Here is a 17,125-nt window from a genome sequence, read left to right on the forward strand (position 1 = left end):
CAGTCGTGTCATCAGCCAACTTGATAATGGTGTTGGAGTCGAGTGTGGCCACAAAGTCGTGGGTGAACAGGGAGTACAGCAGGGGACTAAGCACCCCATCCCCCACCCTTGGGCCGCTGTGTTAAGGGTCAGCGTGGTGAAGGTGATGTTGCCTACACTCACCACCTGGGGTTGGCCCGTCAGGAAGTCTAGGATCCATTTGCAGAGGGAGGTGTTCAGACCCAGAGTCCTAAGCTTGGTGACAAGCTTGGAGGGGATAATGGTGTTGAACACTGAGCTGTAGACAATGAACAGCATTCTCACATAGGTAGTCATCTTATCTAGGTGGATGAGGGCAGTGTTGAGAGCAATGGATCTGTTGGAGCAGTAAGCAAATTGGAGTGGGTCTCCGTGGCGGAGATCTTTGTGGGCTATACTTGGCCTTGTCTCAGGATGGTAAGTTGGTGGTTGAAGATATCCCTCTAGTGGTGTGGGGGCTGTGCTTTGGCAAAGTGGGTGGGGTTATATCCTTCCTGTTTGGCCCTGTCCGGGGGTGTCCTTGGATGGGGCCACAGTGTCTCCTGACCCCTCCTGTCTCAGCCTCCAGTATTTATGCTGCAGTAGTTTATGTGTCGGGGGGCTAGGGTCAGTTTGTTATATCTGGAGTACTTCTCCTGTCCTATTCGGTGTCCTGTGTGAATTTAAGTGTGCTCTCTCTAATTCTCTCTTTCTCTCTTTCTTTCTGTCTCTCGGAGGACCTGAGCCAAGGTCCTGAGGACCGTGCCTCAGGACTACCTGACATGATGACTCCTTGCTGTCCCCAGTCCACCTGGCCGTGCTGCTGCTCCAGTTTCAACTGTTCTGCCTTATTATTATTGGACCATGCTGGTAATTTATGAACATTTGAACATCTTGGCCATGTTCTGTTATAATCTCCACCCGGCACAGCCAGAAGAGGACTGGCCACCCCTCATAGTCTGGTTCCTCTCTAGGTTTCTTCCTAGGTTTTGGCCTTTCTAGGGAGTTTTTCCTAGCCACCATGCTTCTACACCTGCATTGCTTGCTGTTTGGGGTTTTAGGCTGGGTTTCTGTACAGCACTTTGAGATATCAGCTGATGTACGAAGGGCTATATAAATACATTTGATTTGATTTGATTTGAGTCTAGGGTGGCTGAGATGGTGGAGTTAATGTGTGCTATAACCAGCCTCTCGAAGCACTTCATTATTTCAGAAGTGAGTGCTACATGGCATTAATCATTGTTGCATGAAGCATTGGAATTCTTAGGAACAGGGATGATTGTGGTCATCTTAAAACATGTGGGGATTACAGACTGGGACAAGAAGAGGTTGAAAATGACTGCCAGCTGTTCTGCACATGCTCTGAGAACGCGCCCTGGAATACCGTCAGGGCCTGCGGCCTTGTTGGTGTTGACCTGATTAAAGAACCTTCTCACGTGGGCCTCGAAGTGCGAGATCACCCAAAACAAAACAGATATGGGACCAGGCTAGCTCTTTTAGCACATCCGATCCCAAATGTACCCAACAGACTGTCAGCCAACTGGTGCCACTTTTAGTGTGATGAGGCATGGGTGAATACATTCCTGCACTGTGAGTCATATAGCAAATGGAGAGGAGCCCTGGCTAAATGAATGGCCATTGTTGCCAGGACACTTTCATAGGGAGTGAAAGACAATTGACAAAAGCGTTTTAGGAGCTGTGATAGTATGGTCCACACAGATGCTAAAGTAGAGAATGGCTTGTATTCTAACCTATTCAATTAAAACAGGTTGCCAGACTTACAGGAACAGTCAAAACATTGTTGTTCTGCAAGAATGCAGATTTGCATTCATGGACTTAACACATTTTTGGTGACAAAACATTGTTGTCAATCCTTTGCATAACAACATACATCCACATGCTTTCTTGCTGTGAGCGGAGAATAATGTTATTTTCAATTAGACACGACATTAGCCTACCTCAGTGTCCCGGACACAGCACCACATGTGCTGCTCTTCACTGGTCCTACTATCTCTGTCTGCCTTTCCCTATAAATCCACCTGTTGAATCCAGGACCTGCAAGTTTAGCCACGTAAGTTCCTTTCTCATAGTCTGTATCGGCGATCCTACGCTGTCCAGTGTTATGTGTCTGTGTTTGTGAGAGCACTCATGTCCATGCGTGTGTGAGTGCTTACGTCCATGTGTGTGAGTGTGCGTGTGTGTGGTATGTGGGGAGGCAGGACCGTGTGTATAAATAGCGTGGCGGGGGGGTGGGGTGTACTGTAGCTGGCATGGGGCAATGAAAACACTACTACCTATCTACTAAATCTATATCTCTTTACTTCTATCTCTTTCCTTCTATGTCTTCACTTCTGTGTTTACTTTTATCTCTTTACTTCTATATCTTTCCTTCTCTCTTTCCTTTTATCTCTTTCCTTTTATCTCTTTCCTTCTGTCTTTACTTCTGTCATTACTTCTGTCTTTACTTCTGTCATTACTTCTGTCTTTACTTCTCTTTACTTCCATATCTTTCCTTCTATGCCTTTCCTTTTATTTCTCTATTTCTTTCCTTTACTTCTGTCATTACTTCTGTCTTTACTTCTGTCATTACTTCTGTCTTTACTTCTGTCATTACTTCTGTCTTTACTTCTGTCATTACTTCTGTCTTTACTTCTGTCATTACTTCTGTCTTTACTTCTGTCATTACTTCTGTCTTTACTTCTGTCATTACTTCTGTCTTTTCTTCTATATCTCTACTTCTAGGTCTTTACTTCTGTCTTTCCTTTTATCTCATTACTTCTGTCTTTACTTCTATCTTTACTTCTGTCATTACTTCTGTCATTACTTCTGTCTTTACTTCTGTCATTACTTCTATCTTTACTTCTGTCATTACTTCTGTCATTACTTCTGTCTTTACTTCTGTCATTACTTCTGTCTTTACTTCTTTGTCTTTACTTCTATGTCTTTCCTTTTATCTCATTACTTCTGTCTTTACTTCTGTCTTTACTTCTGTCATTACTTCTGTCTTTACTTCTGTCATTACTTCTGTCATTACTTCTGTCTTTACTTCTGTCATTACTTCTGTCTTTACTTCTGTCATTACTTCTGTCATTACTTCTGTCTTTACTTCTGTCTTTACTTCTGTCTTTCCTTCTATTTCCTTACTTCTATGTCTTTCCTTTTATCTCATTACTTCTGTCTTTACATCTGTCATTACTTTTGTCTTTACTTCTGTCTTTACTTCTGTCTTTCCTTCTATTTCCTTACTTCTATGTCTTTCCTTTTATCTCATTACTTCTGTCTTTACTTCTGTCATTACTTCTGTCTTTACTTCTATCTTTACTTCTGTCATTACTTCTGTCTTTACTTCTTTGTCTTTACTTCTTTGTCTCTACTTCTAGGTCTTTACTTCTATGTCTTTCCTTTTATCTCATTACTTCTGTCTTTACTTCTGTCATTACTTCTGTCTTTACTTCTATCTTTACTTCTGTCATTACTTCTATCTTTACTTCTGTCATTACTTCTAGGTCTTTACTTCTATGTCTTTCCTTTTATCTATTTACTTCTGTCATTACGTCTGTCTTTACTCCTGTCATTACTTCTGTCTTTACTTCTGTCTTTACTTCTGTCATTACGTCTGTCTTTACTTCTGTCTTTACTTCTGTCTTTACTTCTGTCTTTACTTCTGTCATTACGTCTGTCTTTACTTCTGTCTTTACTTCTGTCATTACGTCTGTCTTTACTTCTTTGTCTTTACTTCTATCTTTCCTTTTATCTATTTACTTCTATATCTTTCCTTCTATCTCTATCTCGGAACCCACTCTTTCTTTCTGTGTCACTATTTCAGTCTCTTACTAAACTCAGCAAAAAAATAAATGTCCTCTCACTGTCAACTGTGTTCATTTTCAGCAAACTTAACATGTGTAAATATTCGTATGAACATAACAAGATTCAACAACTGAGAAATAAACTGAACAAGTTCCACAGACATGTAACTAACAGAAATGTAATAATGTGTTCCTGAACAAAGGAGGGGGGGGTCAAAATCAAAAGTAACAGTCAGTATCTGGTGTGGCCCCTAGCTGCATTTGGTACAAATAATTTCTTAAATTCTAGACCTCAGCTGATTCTGGTAATGAATGGTGTGGCTGTTGGACAAGTAGAGGAGACTAAATAACTTGCCATTACTTTAGATTGTAAACTGTCATGGTCAAAACATATAGATTCAATGGTTGTAAAGATGGAGAGAGGTCTGTCCATAATAAAGAGATGCTCTGATTTTTTGACACCACACTCCAAAAAGCAAGTTCTGCAGGCTCTAGTTTTGTCTAATCTCTATAGTTGTCCAGTCGTGTGGTCCAGTGCTGCAAGGAAAGACCTAGTTAAGCTGCAGCTGGACCAGAACAGAGCGGCACATTTAGCTCTTCATTGTAATCAGAGGGCTGATATAAATACTATGCATACCAGTCTCTCTTGTCTAAGAGTTGAGGAAAGACTGACTGCATCACTTCTTGTTTTTATAAGAAACATTAATGTGTTGAAAATCCCAAATCGTTTGCACAGTCAGCTTACACACAGCTCTGACACAGACACGTATCCCACCAGACATGCCACCAGGGGTCTTTTCACAGTCCCCAAATCCAGAACAAATTCAAGAAAGTGTACAGTATTATATAGAGCCCTAATTGCATGGAACTTCCTTCTATCTCATATTGCTCAAATAAACAGCAAACCTGGTTTCAAAAAAACAGATAAAGCAACAGCTCGAGGCACTACTCCTCTCCCCTATTTGACCCATATGGTTTGTGTGTATGCACTGATATATAGGCTACGTGTGCCTTTCATTTTTTTTTATGTAGTTCTGACTTTGAGCTGTTCTTGTCTATTGATGTTCTGTATTAAGTCATTCTGTATTGTGTTTCGTGTTTTGTGTGGACCCCAGGAAGAGTAGCTACTGCTTTTGCAACAGCTAATGGGGATCCTAATAAAATACCAAATACCAAACCAACAAAAAATAGCATCATGTCATTGAATTTATGTTAAAAGTTTGGTGGAAAAAATATGAAATTCCCAACATCATCACATTCAATGTTTTTGTTGAAATTACATGGAAACAATGTTGATTCAATGAGTTTTTGCCCACTGGGCTGTGTTTGCAAAGAGGGCTTGGTAGATAGGAGCAGCTTAGACTGGTCCGTGATAGACATAGATTAGTGGGCCAGGACACATACAGTATATAACAAAATAGTATCCTCCTATTCTGTTTTTGACAGTTGCCAATTTCTGAATAGCATCATCTGCACAAACCTGCTGGGTGTGCAGTACACATACATATATATTCTGCCATTTTGTTACAAAGTAAAAACACATAACACCTAAACATAGGCCGGGGTATAGTGAGGGGGGTATGGCTGGAGGCCAAGGACACGAGCTGGGACATGGAATGGAGAAGATCACGTCAAGAGTTGACTACAGACCAATAGGGTTTGGGGGTGGGTACCCAAAGCGTACAACAACAGTCCTAAATGCAGGTCTGTGAGAGAATACATTTGAGAGAATACATTTACGGTAAAAAGTGATCACTCATTTTCCATTGGCAGAGCAAACTGTCTCTATAAAAACACCAGATTAAATGTTTTTGTGTATGTACCAGTCCTGACAAAATAGTGACAGAAACTCTCCCCGTGAAGCTGCTACTGCCAACTGGAAGGGTGGAGACAGAGCGGAACTACAAAAGCCTGCTTTCAGCTTCCAGCAAAGGCCTTCACTGCTATGAAATATGCCCTATCATAAGCATGTTGCTGTCCAAAAGAAACAAAGACCCAAATTCAATCTGCAAAGTATTAACTTAAGGGGGCTGAATAATTTTGCACGCCCAATTTTTCAGTTTTTGATTTGTTAAAAAAGTTTGAAATATACAATAAATGTCGTTCCACTTCATGATTGTGTCGCCCTTGTTGTTGATTCTTCACAAAAAAATACAGTTTTATATCTTTATGTTTGAAGCCTGAAATGTGGCAAAAGGTCGCAAAGTTCAAGGGGGCCGAATACTTTCGCAAGGCACTGTAGACTCTTGCTTTTCCTTGATTCACACACACACACACACACACACACACACACACACACACACACACACACACACACACACACACACACACACACACAAACACACACACACACACACACACACACACACACACACACACTTATTTATTTAATTTATATTTCACCTTTATTTAACCAGGTAGGCCAGTTGAGAACAAGTTCTCATTTACAACTGCGACCTGGCCAAGACAAAGCAAAGCAGTGCGACAAAAACAACAACACAGAGTTACCCATAAACAAACATACAGTCAATAACACAATAGAAAAATCTATGTACAGTGTGTGCAAATGTAGAAGATTAGGGAGGAAAGGCAATAAATAGGCCATAGAGGTGAAATAATTACAATTTAGCATAAACACTGGAGTGATAGATGTACAGATGGTGATGTGCAAGTAGAGATACTGAGGAGCAAAAGAGCAAGAAGATAAATAACAATATGGGGATGAGGTAGCTGGGTGTTCTTTTTACAGATTGGCTGTGTACAGGTGCAGTGATCGGTAAGCTGTTCTGATAGCTGATACTTAAAGATAGAGAGGGAGATATAAGATTCCAGCTTCAGTGATTTTTGCAATTAGTTCCAGTCATTGGCAGCAGAGAACTGTAAGGAAAGGCGCCCAAAGGAAGTGTTGGCTTTGGGGATGACCAGTGAAATATACCTGCTGGAGCGCATGCTACGGGAGGGTGTTGCTATGGTGACCAATGAGCTGATATAAGGCGAGGCTTTACCTAGCAAAGACTTATAGATGACTTGGAGCCAGTGGGTTTGGCGATGAATATGTAGTGAGGGCCAGTCAACGAGAGCATACAGATCGCAGTGGTGGGTAGTATATGGGGCTTTGGTGACAAAACAGATGGCACTGTGATAGACTACATCCAGTTTGCTGAGTAGAGTTTTGGAGGCTATTTTGTAAATGACATTGCCGATGTCAAGGATAGGTAAGATAGTCAGTTTTACAAGGATATGTTTGGCAGCATGCGTGAAGGAGGCTTTGTTGCGAAATAGGAAGCCGATTCTAGATTTAATTTGGATTGGAGATGCTTAATGTGAGTCTGGAAGGAGAGTTTACAGTCTAACCAGACACCTAAGAATTTGTAGTTGTCCACATATTCAAAGTCAGAACTGTCCAGGGTAGTGATGCTGGTCGGGTGGGTGGGAGGGTGCGGGCAGCTATCGGTTGAAGAGCATGCATTTAGTTTTACTAGCATTTAAAAGCAGTTGGAGGCCACGGAAGGAGTGTTGTATGGCATTGAAGCTAGTTTGGAGGTTTGTTAACACAGTGTCCAAAGAAGGGCCAGATGTATACAGAACGGTGTAGTCTGCGTAGAGGTGGATCAGAGAATCTCCAGCAACAAGAGCGACATCATTGATATATTCAGAGAAAAGAGTCGGCCCGAGAATTGAACCCTGTGGCACCCCCATAGAGACTGCCAGAGGTCCGGACAACAGCCCATCCAATTTGACACACTCAATTCTATCTGAGAAGCAGTTGGTGAACCAGGCGAGGCAGTCATTTGAGAAGCCAAGGCTATTGAGTCTGCCAATAAGAATGCGCTGATTGACAGAGTCGAAAGCCTTGGCCAGGTCAATGAAGATTGATGCACAGTACTGTCTTTTATCGATGGCGGTTATGATATTGTTTAGGACCTTGAGCGTGGCTGAGGTGCACCCATGACCAGCTCGGAAAACAGATTGCATAGTGGAGAAGGATTCTAAATGGTCAGTGATCTGTTTGTTAACTTGGCATTCGAAGATTTTAGAAAGGCAGGACAGGATGGATATAGGTCTATAACAGTTTGGGTCTAGAGTGTCTCCCCTTTGAAGAGGAGGATGACCGCGGCAGCTTTCCAATCATCGGGGATCTCAGACAATATAAAAGAGAAGTTGAATAGTCTAGTAATAGGGTTTGCAACAATTTCAGCAGATCATTTTAGAAAGAGAGGGTCCAGATTGTCTAGCCCAGCAGATTTGTAGCGTCCGGATTTGGGTGAAGGAGAAACGGGGGGAGGCTTGGGCAAGTTGCTGCAGGAGGTGCAGAGCTGTTGGCCAGGGTAGGGGTAGCCAGGTGGAAAGCATGGCCAGCCGTAGAAAAATGCTTATTGAGATTATCAATTGTTGTAAATTTATCGGTGGTGACAGTGTTTCCTATCCTCAGTGCAATATTCAGCTGGGAGGAGGTGCTCTTAATCTCCATGGACTTTACAGTGTCCCAAAACATTTTGAAATTAGTGCTACAGGATGCAAATTTCTGTTTGAAAAAGCTAGCCTTAGCTTTCTTAACTGACTGTGTATAATGGTTCCCTGACTCCCCTTCATCGACCTGGCCAAGGCTTTGGACTCTGTCAATCAGCGCATATCGCAGGGGCTCTTCGATGCTAATGCAGAACGCCACGGGATATTTTGTGCTGGTCAAGGGCAGTCAAGTCTGGGGTGAACCAAGGGCTATATTTGTTCTTAGTTCTACATTTTTTGAAAGGGGCATGCTTATTTAAGATGTTGAGGAAAACACTTTTAAAGAGCAGCCAGGCATCTTCTTCTAACAGGATGAGGTCAATATCTTTCCAGGATACCCAGGCCAGGTTGATTAGAAAGGCCTGCTCGCTGAAGTGTTTTAGTAAGCATTTGACATTGATGAGGGGTGGTCGTTTGACCGCAGACCCATTACGGACACAGGCAATGAGCAGAGGTTTATTTAGAGGGCAAATTGGTCAGGATGATATCTAAGAGGCCTGTGGATACGGATTTAGGATTGTACCTGGTAAGTTCCTTGATAATTTGGGTGAGATTGAGGGCATCTAGCTTAGATTGTAGGACGGCCGGGGTGTTAAGCATATCCCAGTTTAGGTCACTTAACAGTACGAACTCTGAAGATAGATGGGGGCAATCAATTCACATATGGTGTCCAGGGCACAGCTGGGGGCTGAGGGGGTCTATAACAAGCGGCAACATTGAGAGATTTGTTTCTGGAAAGGTGGATTTTTTTAAGTAGAAGCTCGAATTGTTTGGGCACAGACCTGGATAGTATGACAGAACTCTGCAGGCTATCTCTGCAGTAGATTGCAACTCTGCCCCTTTTGGCAGTTCTATCTTGTCGGAAAATGTTGTAGTTGGGGATGGAAATTTCAGGATTTTTGGTGGCCTTCCTAAGCCAGAATTCAGGCACGGCTAGGACATCAGGGTTGGCGGAGTGTGCTAAAGCAGTGAATAAAACAAACTTAGGGAGGAGGCTTCTGATGTTAACATGCATGAAACCAAGGCTTTTACAGTTACAGAAGTCAACAAATGAGAGCGCCTGGGGAATGGGAGCGGTGCTCGGGGCTGCAGGGCCTGGGTTAACCTCTACATCACCAGAGAAACAGAGGAGGAGTAGGATAAGGGTACGGCTAAAGCCTATAAGAACTGGTTGTCTAGTGCGTTCAGAACAGAGAGTAAAAGGAGCAGATTTCTGTGCATGGAAGAATAGATTCAAGGCATAATGTACAGACAAGGGAATGGTATGATGTGAGTACAGTGGAGGTAAACCTAGGCATTTTGTGAGAGAGGTTTGTGAGAGAGGTTATGTCTCTAGAGGCACCAGTTCAGCCAGGTGAGGTCACTGCATGTGTGTGTGGGGGGGGGGGGGGACAAAAGAGGAATGGGAGCTGCAAAACTCTCATGATTGTAGACCAAGGTAAACCCAATTGACGCCTACAAGAGGGAGTTGACCTCCACAGCCTAAGGCATATTGGGCAGGGCTGGGGGCTCTACAGTGAAATAATATAATAATCACTATCCAAAACAGCAATAGACAAGGCATATTGACATTAGTGAGAGGCATGTGTAGCCGAGTGATCATGGGGTCCAATGAGTAACAATAGGTGAGTCAGGGAGCCGATTAGCAGATGGCTAGCAGATGGGCCTTCAGCAACGTCACAATGTTAGAGTCTGTTGAAACCACCTCAGACGATTACGCCAGCAGACCAGTTGTGATGGATCGGCGGGGCTCCATGTCGGCAGTAAAGGGTCCAGGCCAATTGGCAAAAGAGGTATTGTAGCCCAGGAATTAGCTGGTGGACCTCTTCGGCTAAACGGGAGATGGGTCTAGCTCGAGGCTAGCTCAAGGCTAACTGGTGCTTGCTTTGGGACATAGACCTTAGCCAGGAGTAGCCACTCGGATTGCAGCTAGCTAGCTGCGATGATCCGGTGTAAAGTTTCAGAGCTTGCGGTAGGAATCCGGAGATGTGGTAGAGAAAAAGCTGTCCGATATGCTCTGGGTTGATATCGCGCTGAGCAGACTGGCAGGTACTGACCGAGCTGAGGCTGGCTGGTGTCCGAATTAACAGTGAAGACCGCTTGCAGTGGCTAACTGACTACTAGCTAGTAGCTAGTTAGCTGGCTAGCTCCTGATGGGGGTTCTGGTTCTAAAGTATAACAATAGCAGATCTGTACAACATTGGGTGAGGCGGGTTGCAGGAGAGTATATTCATTGGAACAACCAAGATGCACAACCAACATACACAGTGTGACTAAATAGTACCTGTATGAGTTCAGGTCTGAGGTTGATGGTGCAGAGCCAGTCTCCCAGTCGAGGGTAGCTGGCCAGAGCCTGGGTCCTCTGTCTCTCAGGCACTCTCTGCTTACACTGCAGCTGCTTACAAATGTACTTAGTCAGCTTCACCTGGAGGGGGCGACAACACAAACACAAGAGTCTCCAAAAATGTTGATGGGGAAAATGTAATTAAGAATGTTCACAAAATAACTGAAACAGAGACGATGCTAAGCAAAAGCATAATCCTGAAAGTAATTATAACAAAGTAGAACAAAATGAGTGGAAACTAAAACTTGCAGCACAGTGTGTAGGAGTTTCATTTAATTTTAACAAAGGAGACTGACAACAAACTGACAACTGCAGGTGTGAAACCCACTGATGTTTGAGAACAAACTGCACAGTATTTCTTTCTTGTTATTTTCAGCATGAGGTCTGGTGTTCTATGCAAAACACAGGTGAGAAGTGAGACTAAGCTCAGGCTGAGGAAATCCCCCTGTCAACTGAAAGAGAGACAGAGAAAGAGAGAGAGAGAGAGAGATCCACTGAGTGTAGATGAGAACACCTGCTCTTTCCATGACATAGACTGACCAGGGGAAAGCCATGATCCCTTATTGATGTCACTTGTTAAATCCACTTCAATCAGTTAAGATGAAGGAGAGGAGACAGGTTAAAGAAGGATTTTTAAGCCTTGATGCAATTGAGACATGGATTGTGTATGTGTGCCATTCAGAGGGTGAATGGGCAAGACAAAAGATTTAAGTGCCTTTGAATAAGGGGTATGGTAGTAGGTGCCATGCACGACGGTTTGTGTCAAGAACTGCAACGTTGCTGGGATTTCACGCTCAACCGTTTCCCGTGTGTATCAAGAATGGTCCACCACCCAAAAGATACAACTTGACACAAATGTGGGAAGCATTGGAGTCAACATTGGCCAGCATCTCTGTGGAACGTTTTTTCTACACCTTGTCGAGTCCATGCCCCAACGAATTGAGGCTGTTCTGAGGGCAAAAGGGGTGGGGGGTCGGGGGTGTAACTCAATATTAGGAAGGTGTTCCTAATGTTTTGTACACTCAGGCCTAAAAAAGTACAACTTTGTCTCAGAAGCACCTCAGTGATAAAAACTCTCAAGAACATAAATGTAGAATGTTGATGAAGGAGAGGAAACGAGGAGAAAAAGCGGGGGAGGGGACAGGTAGAGGGGGAGGTAGAGGGGGAGGGGACAGTTTCAGTTCATCTATGACTTCATGTGTTTTTAACAGTTCTCCCCTCAGAGCAGCTAACAGCAAATAGTCCTCATTACATACAAACTCAAAGGACACAGAGCAATTTTTGTCATGGGGGCGTTGGCCTGTCCCAAGACAACTGAGCGCCATGGAAACCCTGAAAAAATCTTCATTTATCATAAGGGGCTGCAGTGGGGGGGGGATAGACCAGAGGGCCGCCAGTTGCCCATCCCTGAGTATAGCAGAGTCAAGATGTCACCTTACCTTTGGGTTCCAGACCCAGATAGCAAGCTTTACCTGGCAACCAATGGCAACCACTTTCGTCACACTAATCTTCCGGCGCCAACAGAGATTACCTCCTCACTTCGCATTCCTAGGAAACTATACACTATTTAGTTTTTTTTGTGTTATTTCTTACATTGCTACCCCAGGAAATCTTATGTTTTATTACATACAGTTGGGTGGAACTATTGGATATAAGAGCAACGTCAACTCACCAACATTACGACCAGGAATACCACTTTCCTGAAGCGGATGCTCGGTTTGGTCCACCACCCAGGACAATGGATCGGATCCCAGCCGGCGACCCAAAACAACGGGGCCGCAGAAGGGGCAGACGGAGCGGTCTTCTGGTCCGTCTCCATTGACGGGCACATCGCTCACCGCTCCCTAGCATACGACTCGCTAATGTCCAGTCTCTTGACAACAAGGTAGACGAAATCCGAGCAAGGGCTGCCTTCCAGAGAGATATCAGAGATTGTAAAGTTCTTTGTTTCACGGAAACATGGCTCACTCGGGATACGTCATCAGAGTCGGTACAGCCACCTGGTTTCTTCACGCATCGCGCCGACAGAAACAAACATCTCTCTGGTAAGAAGAAGGGCGGGGGTGTTATGCCTTATGATTAACGAGACGTGGTGTGATCATAACAACATACAGGAACGCAAGTCCTTTTGTTCACCTGACCTAGAATTCCTTACAATCAAATGCCGACAACACTATCTACCAAGAGAAGTCTTCGATCATAATCACAGTCGTGTATAACTTCATTTGACTCTATGTAAACTGGAAACCACATATCCTGAGGTTGCATTTATTGTAGCTGGGGATTTTAACAAGGCTAATCTGAAAACAAACCCTGGATCATTGTTATTCTAACTTCCGCGACGCATATAAAGACCTCCCCTGCCCTCCTTTCGGAAAATCTGACCACGACTACAATTTGCTGCTCCCAGCCTATAGACAGAAACTAAAACAGGAAGCGCCCGTGCTCAGGTCTGTTCAACGCTGGCCCGACCAATCGGATTCCACGCTTCAAGATTGCTTCGATCAGGTGGACTGGGATATGTTCTGCATAGCGTCGGACAATAACATTGATGAATACGCTGATTCGGTGAGCGAGTTTATTAGCAAGTGCATCGGTGATGTTGTACCCACAGCGTCTACTAAAACATTCCCCAACCAGAAACCGTGGATTGATGGCAGCATTCGCGCAAAACTGAAAGCGCAAACCACTGCTTTTAATCAGGGCAATGTGACCGGAAACATGACCGAATACAAACAGTGTAGCTATTCCCTCCACATGGCAATCAAACAAGCTAAGCGTCAGTATAGAGACAAAGTAGAGTCGCAATTCAATGGCTCAGACATGAGAGGTATGTGGCAGGGTCTACAGTCAATCACGGACTACAAAGGGAAAACCAGCCCCATCGCGGACCAGGATGTCTTGCTCCCAGACAAACTTAACAACTTCTTTGCTCGCTTTGAGGACAATACAGTGCCACTGACACGGCCCACTACCAAAACCTGCGGACTCTCCTTCACTGCAGCCAACGTGAGTAAAACATTTAAACATGCTAACCCTCGCAAGGCTGCCGGCCCGGACGGCATCCCCAGCCGCGTCCTCAGAGCATGCGCAGACCAGCTGGCTGGAGTGATTATGGACATATTCAATCAATCCTTATCCCAATCTGCTGTTCCCACATGCTTCAAGAGGGCCACCATTGTTCCTGTTCCCAAGAGAGCTAAGGTAACTGAGCTAAATGACTATCGCCCCGTAGCACTCACTTCCGTCATCATGATGTGCTTTGAGAGACTAGTCAAGGACCATATCACCTCCACCCTACCAGACACCCTAGACCCACTCCAATTTGCTTACTGCCCCAATAGGTCCACAGACGACGCAATCGCAATCACACTGCCCTAACCCATCTGGACAAGAGGAATTACTATGTAAGAATGCTGTTCATCGACTACAGCTCAGCATTTAACACCATAGTACCCTCCAAACTCATCATTAAGCTCGAGACCCTGGGTCTCAACCCGGCCCTGTGCAACTGGGTCCTGGACTTCCTGACAGGCCGCCCCCAGGTGGTGATGGTAGGTAACAACATATCCACCCCGCTGATCCTCAACACTGGGGAGGACACTGGGGCCCTCACCTGTACTCCCTGTTCACCCATGACTGCGTGGCCATGCACGCCTCCAACACAATCATCAAGTTTGCAGACAACACTACATTGGTAGGCTTGATTACCAACAACGAGGAGACAGCCTACAGGGAGGAGGTGATGGCCCTCGGAGTGTGGTGTCAGGAAAATAACCTCACACTCAATGTCAACAAAACAAAGGAGATGATAGTGGACTTCAGGAAACAGCAGAGGGAGCAGCCCCCTATCCACATCGACGGGACAGTAGTGGAGAAGGTGGAAAGTTTTAAGTTCCTCGGCTACACATCACGGACAAACTGAATGGGTCCACCCACACAGACAGGGTGGTGAAGAAGGCGCAGCAGCGCCTCTTCAACCTCAGGAGGCTGAAGAAATTTGGCTTGTCACCAAAAACTCTCCAACTTTTACAGATGCACAATCGAGAGCATCCTGTCGGGCTCTATCACCGCCTGGTACGGCAACTGCTCCGCCCACAACCGTAAGGCTCTCCAGAGGGTAGTGAGGTCTGCACAATGCATCACCGGGGACAAACTACCTGCCCTCCAGGACATCTACACCACCCGATGTCACAGGAAGGCCAAAAGATCATCAATGACAACAACCACCCGAGCCACTGCCTGTTCACCCCGCTATCATCCAGAAGGCGAGGTCAGTACAGGTGCATCAAAGCGGGGACCGAAAGACTGAGAAACAGCTTCTATCTCAAGGCCATCAGACTGTTAAACAGCCATCACTAACATTGAGTGGCTGCTGCCAACACACTGACTCATCTCTAGCCACTTTAATAATGAAAAAATTTATGTAATAAATGTTTCACTAGTCACTTTATATAATGTTTACATACCCTACATTACTCACCTCATATGTATATACTGTACTCTATACCATCGACTGCATCTTACCTATGCCGTTCGGCCATCACTCATTCATATATTTTTATGTACATCTTTTTTTCATTCCTTTACACTTGTGTGTATAAGGTAGTTGTTGTGAAATTGTTAGGTTAGATTACTTGTTAGATATTACTGCATGGTCGGAACTAGAAGCACAAGCATTTCGCTGCACTCGCATTAACATCTGCTAACCACGTGTATGTGACAAATAACATTTGATTTGACATTACAGCCTTATTATAAAATGTATTATTAAATTGTATTTTTTTTCTCATCAATCTACACACAATAACAGGTTTTTAGAAAGGTTTGTCAATGTATAAAATAAAATAAACAGAAATATGACATTTACATAAGTGTTTAATCAGTATTTTGGCAGCGATTACAGCTTAGAGTCTTCTTGGGTATGTCGCTACAAGCTTGGCACACCTGTATTTGGGGAGTTTCTCCCAATGTTCTCTGCACACCCTCTCAAGCTCTGTCAGGTTGGATGGGGAGAGTCGCTGCAGACGTATTTTCAGGTATCTCCAGAGATGTTCGATCAGGTTCAAGTCCGGGCTCTGACTGGGCCACTCAAGGACATTCAGAGACTTGTCCCGAAGTCACTCCTGTGTTGTCTAGGCTGTGTGCTTAGGGTCATTGTCCTGTTAGAAGGTGAACCTTTGCCCCAGTCTGAGGTCCTGAGTGCTCTGGAGCAGGTTTTCATCAAGGATCTCTCTGTACTTTGCTCCGTTCATCTTTTCCTCAATCCTGACTAGTCTCTCAGTCCCTGCCACTGAAAACATCCCCACAGCATGATGCTGCCACCACCATGCTTCACAGTAGGGATGGTGCCAGGTTTCTTCCAGATGTGAAGTTTGGAATTCAGGCCAAAGACTTCAATCTTGGTTTCATCAGACCAGAGAATCTTGTTTCTTGTAATTATTTAGCCTCTATTTATTGCCTACCTCCCTACTCTCTACATTTGCACACACTGTACATAGATTTTTCTATTGTGTTATTGACTGTATGTTTGTTTATTCCATGTGTAATTCTGCGTTGTTGTTTTTGTTGCACTGCTTTGCTTTATCTTGGCCAGGTCGCAGTTGTAGATGAGATCTTGTTCTCAACTGGCCTACCTGGTTAAATAAAGGTGAAATAAAAATGAATTAATAAATTGTTTCCCATGGTCTGAGAGTCTTTAGGTGCCTTTTGGCAAACTCCAAGTGGGCTGTCATTTGTCTTTTACTGAGGAGTGGCTTCCGTCTGGCTACTCTACCATAAAGGCCTAATTGGTGGACTGTCGCAGAGATGGTTGTCCTTCTGGAAGATTCTCCTCTCCACAGAGGATCTCTAGATCTCTGTCAGAGTAACCATCGGGTTCTTGGTCGCCTCGCTGAAAAAGGCCCTTCTCCCCCGATTGCTCAGTGTGGCAGGGCGGACAACTCTAGGAAGAATCTTGGTGGTTCCAAACTTCTTCCATTTAAGAATGATTGAGGCCACTGGGTTCTTGGAGACCTTCAACGCTGCAGACATTCTTTGGTACCGTTCCCCAGATCTGTGCCTCAACACAATTCTGTCTCTGAGCTCTACGGACAATCCTTCGACCTCATGGCTTGGTTTTTGCTCCGACATGCACCGTCAACTGGGACCTTATATAGCCAGGTGTGTGCCTTTCCAAATCATGTCCAATCAATTGGATTTACCACAGGGGCACTCCCATCTCAAGGATGATCAATGGAAACAGGATGCACCTGAGCTCAATTTCGAGTCTCATAGCAAAGGGTCTGAATACTTACTCTAGTCTTACCCCTCTGTCCAGCCACAAACATTACTTCTAGTCTTACCCCTCTGTCCAGCCACAAACATTACTTCTAGTCTTACCCCTCTGTCCAGCCACAAACATTACTTCTAGTCTTACCCCTCTGTCCAGCCACAAACATTACTTCTAGTCTTACCCCTCTGTCCAGCC

At 44.4% G+C, this 17,125-nt stretch overlaps 1 protein-coding gene across 3 annotated transcripts in view; it reads right to left on the reverse strand.

The window, feature by feature from the left end:
* The window catches only part of LOC109905819 (kinase suppressor of Ras 1), a 61,904-nt gene that overhangs the window by 29,843 nt on the left and 14,936 nt on the right, over positions 1-17,125 (reverse strand). For 2 of the 3 annotated variants that reach the window (XM_020503442.2, XM_020503441.2), the window contains exon 2: positions 10,597-10,737. In XM_020503442.2, the coding sequence (XP_020359031.1) occupies positions 10,597-10,737 (141 nt within the window). Of the gene's footprint in view, positions 1-1,955; positions 2,318-10,596; positions 10,738-17,125 lie in introns of those variants that run through there. The other variant, XM_020503443.2, reaches the window with a different exon arrangement.

This window comes from Oncorhynchus kisutch, linkage group LG15, assembly GCF_002021735.2.
Source record: "Oncorhynchus kisutch isolate 150728-3 linkage group LG15, Okis_V2, whole genome shotgun sequence".
NCBI lineage: Eukaryota > Metazoa > Chordata > Actinopteri > Salmoniformes > Salmonidae > Oncorhynchus > Oncorhynchus kisutch.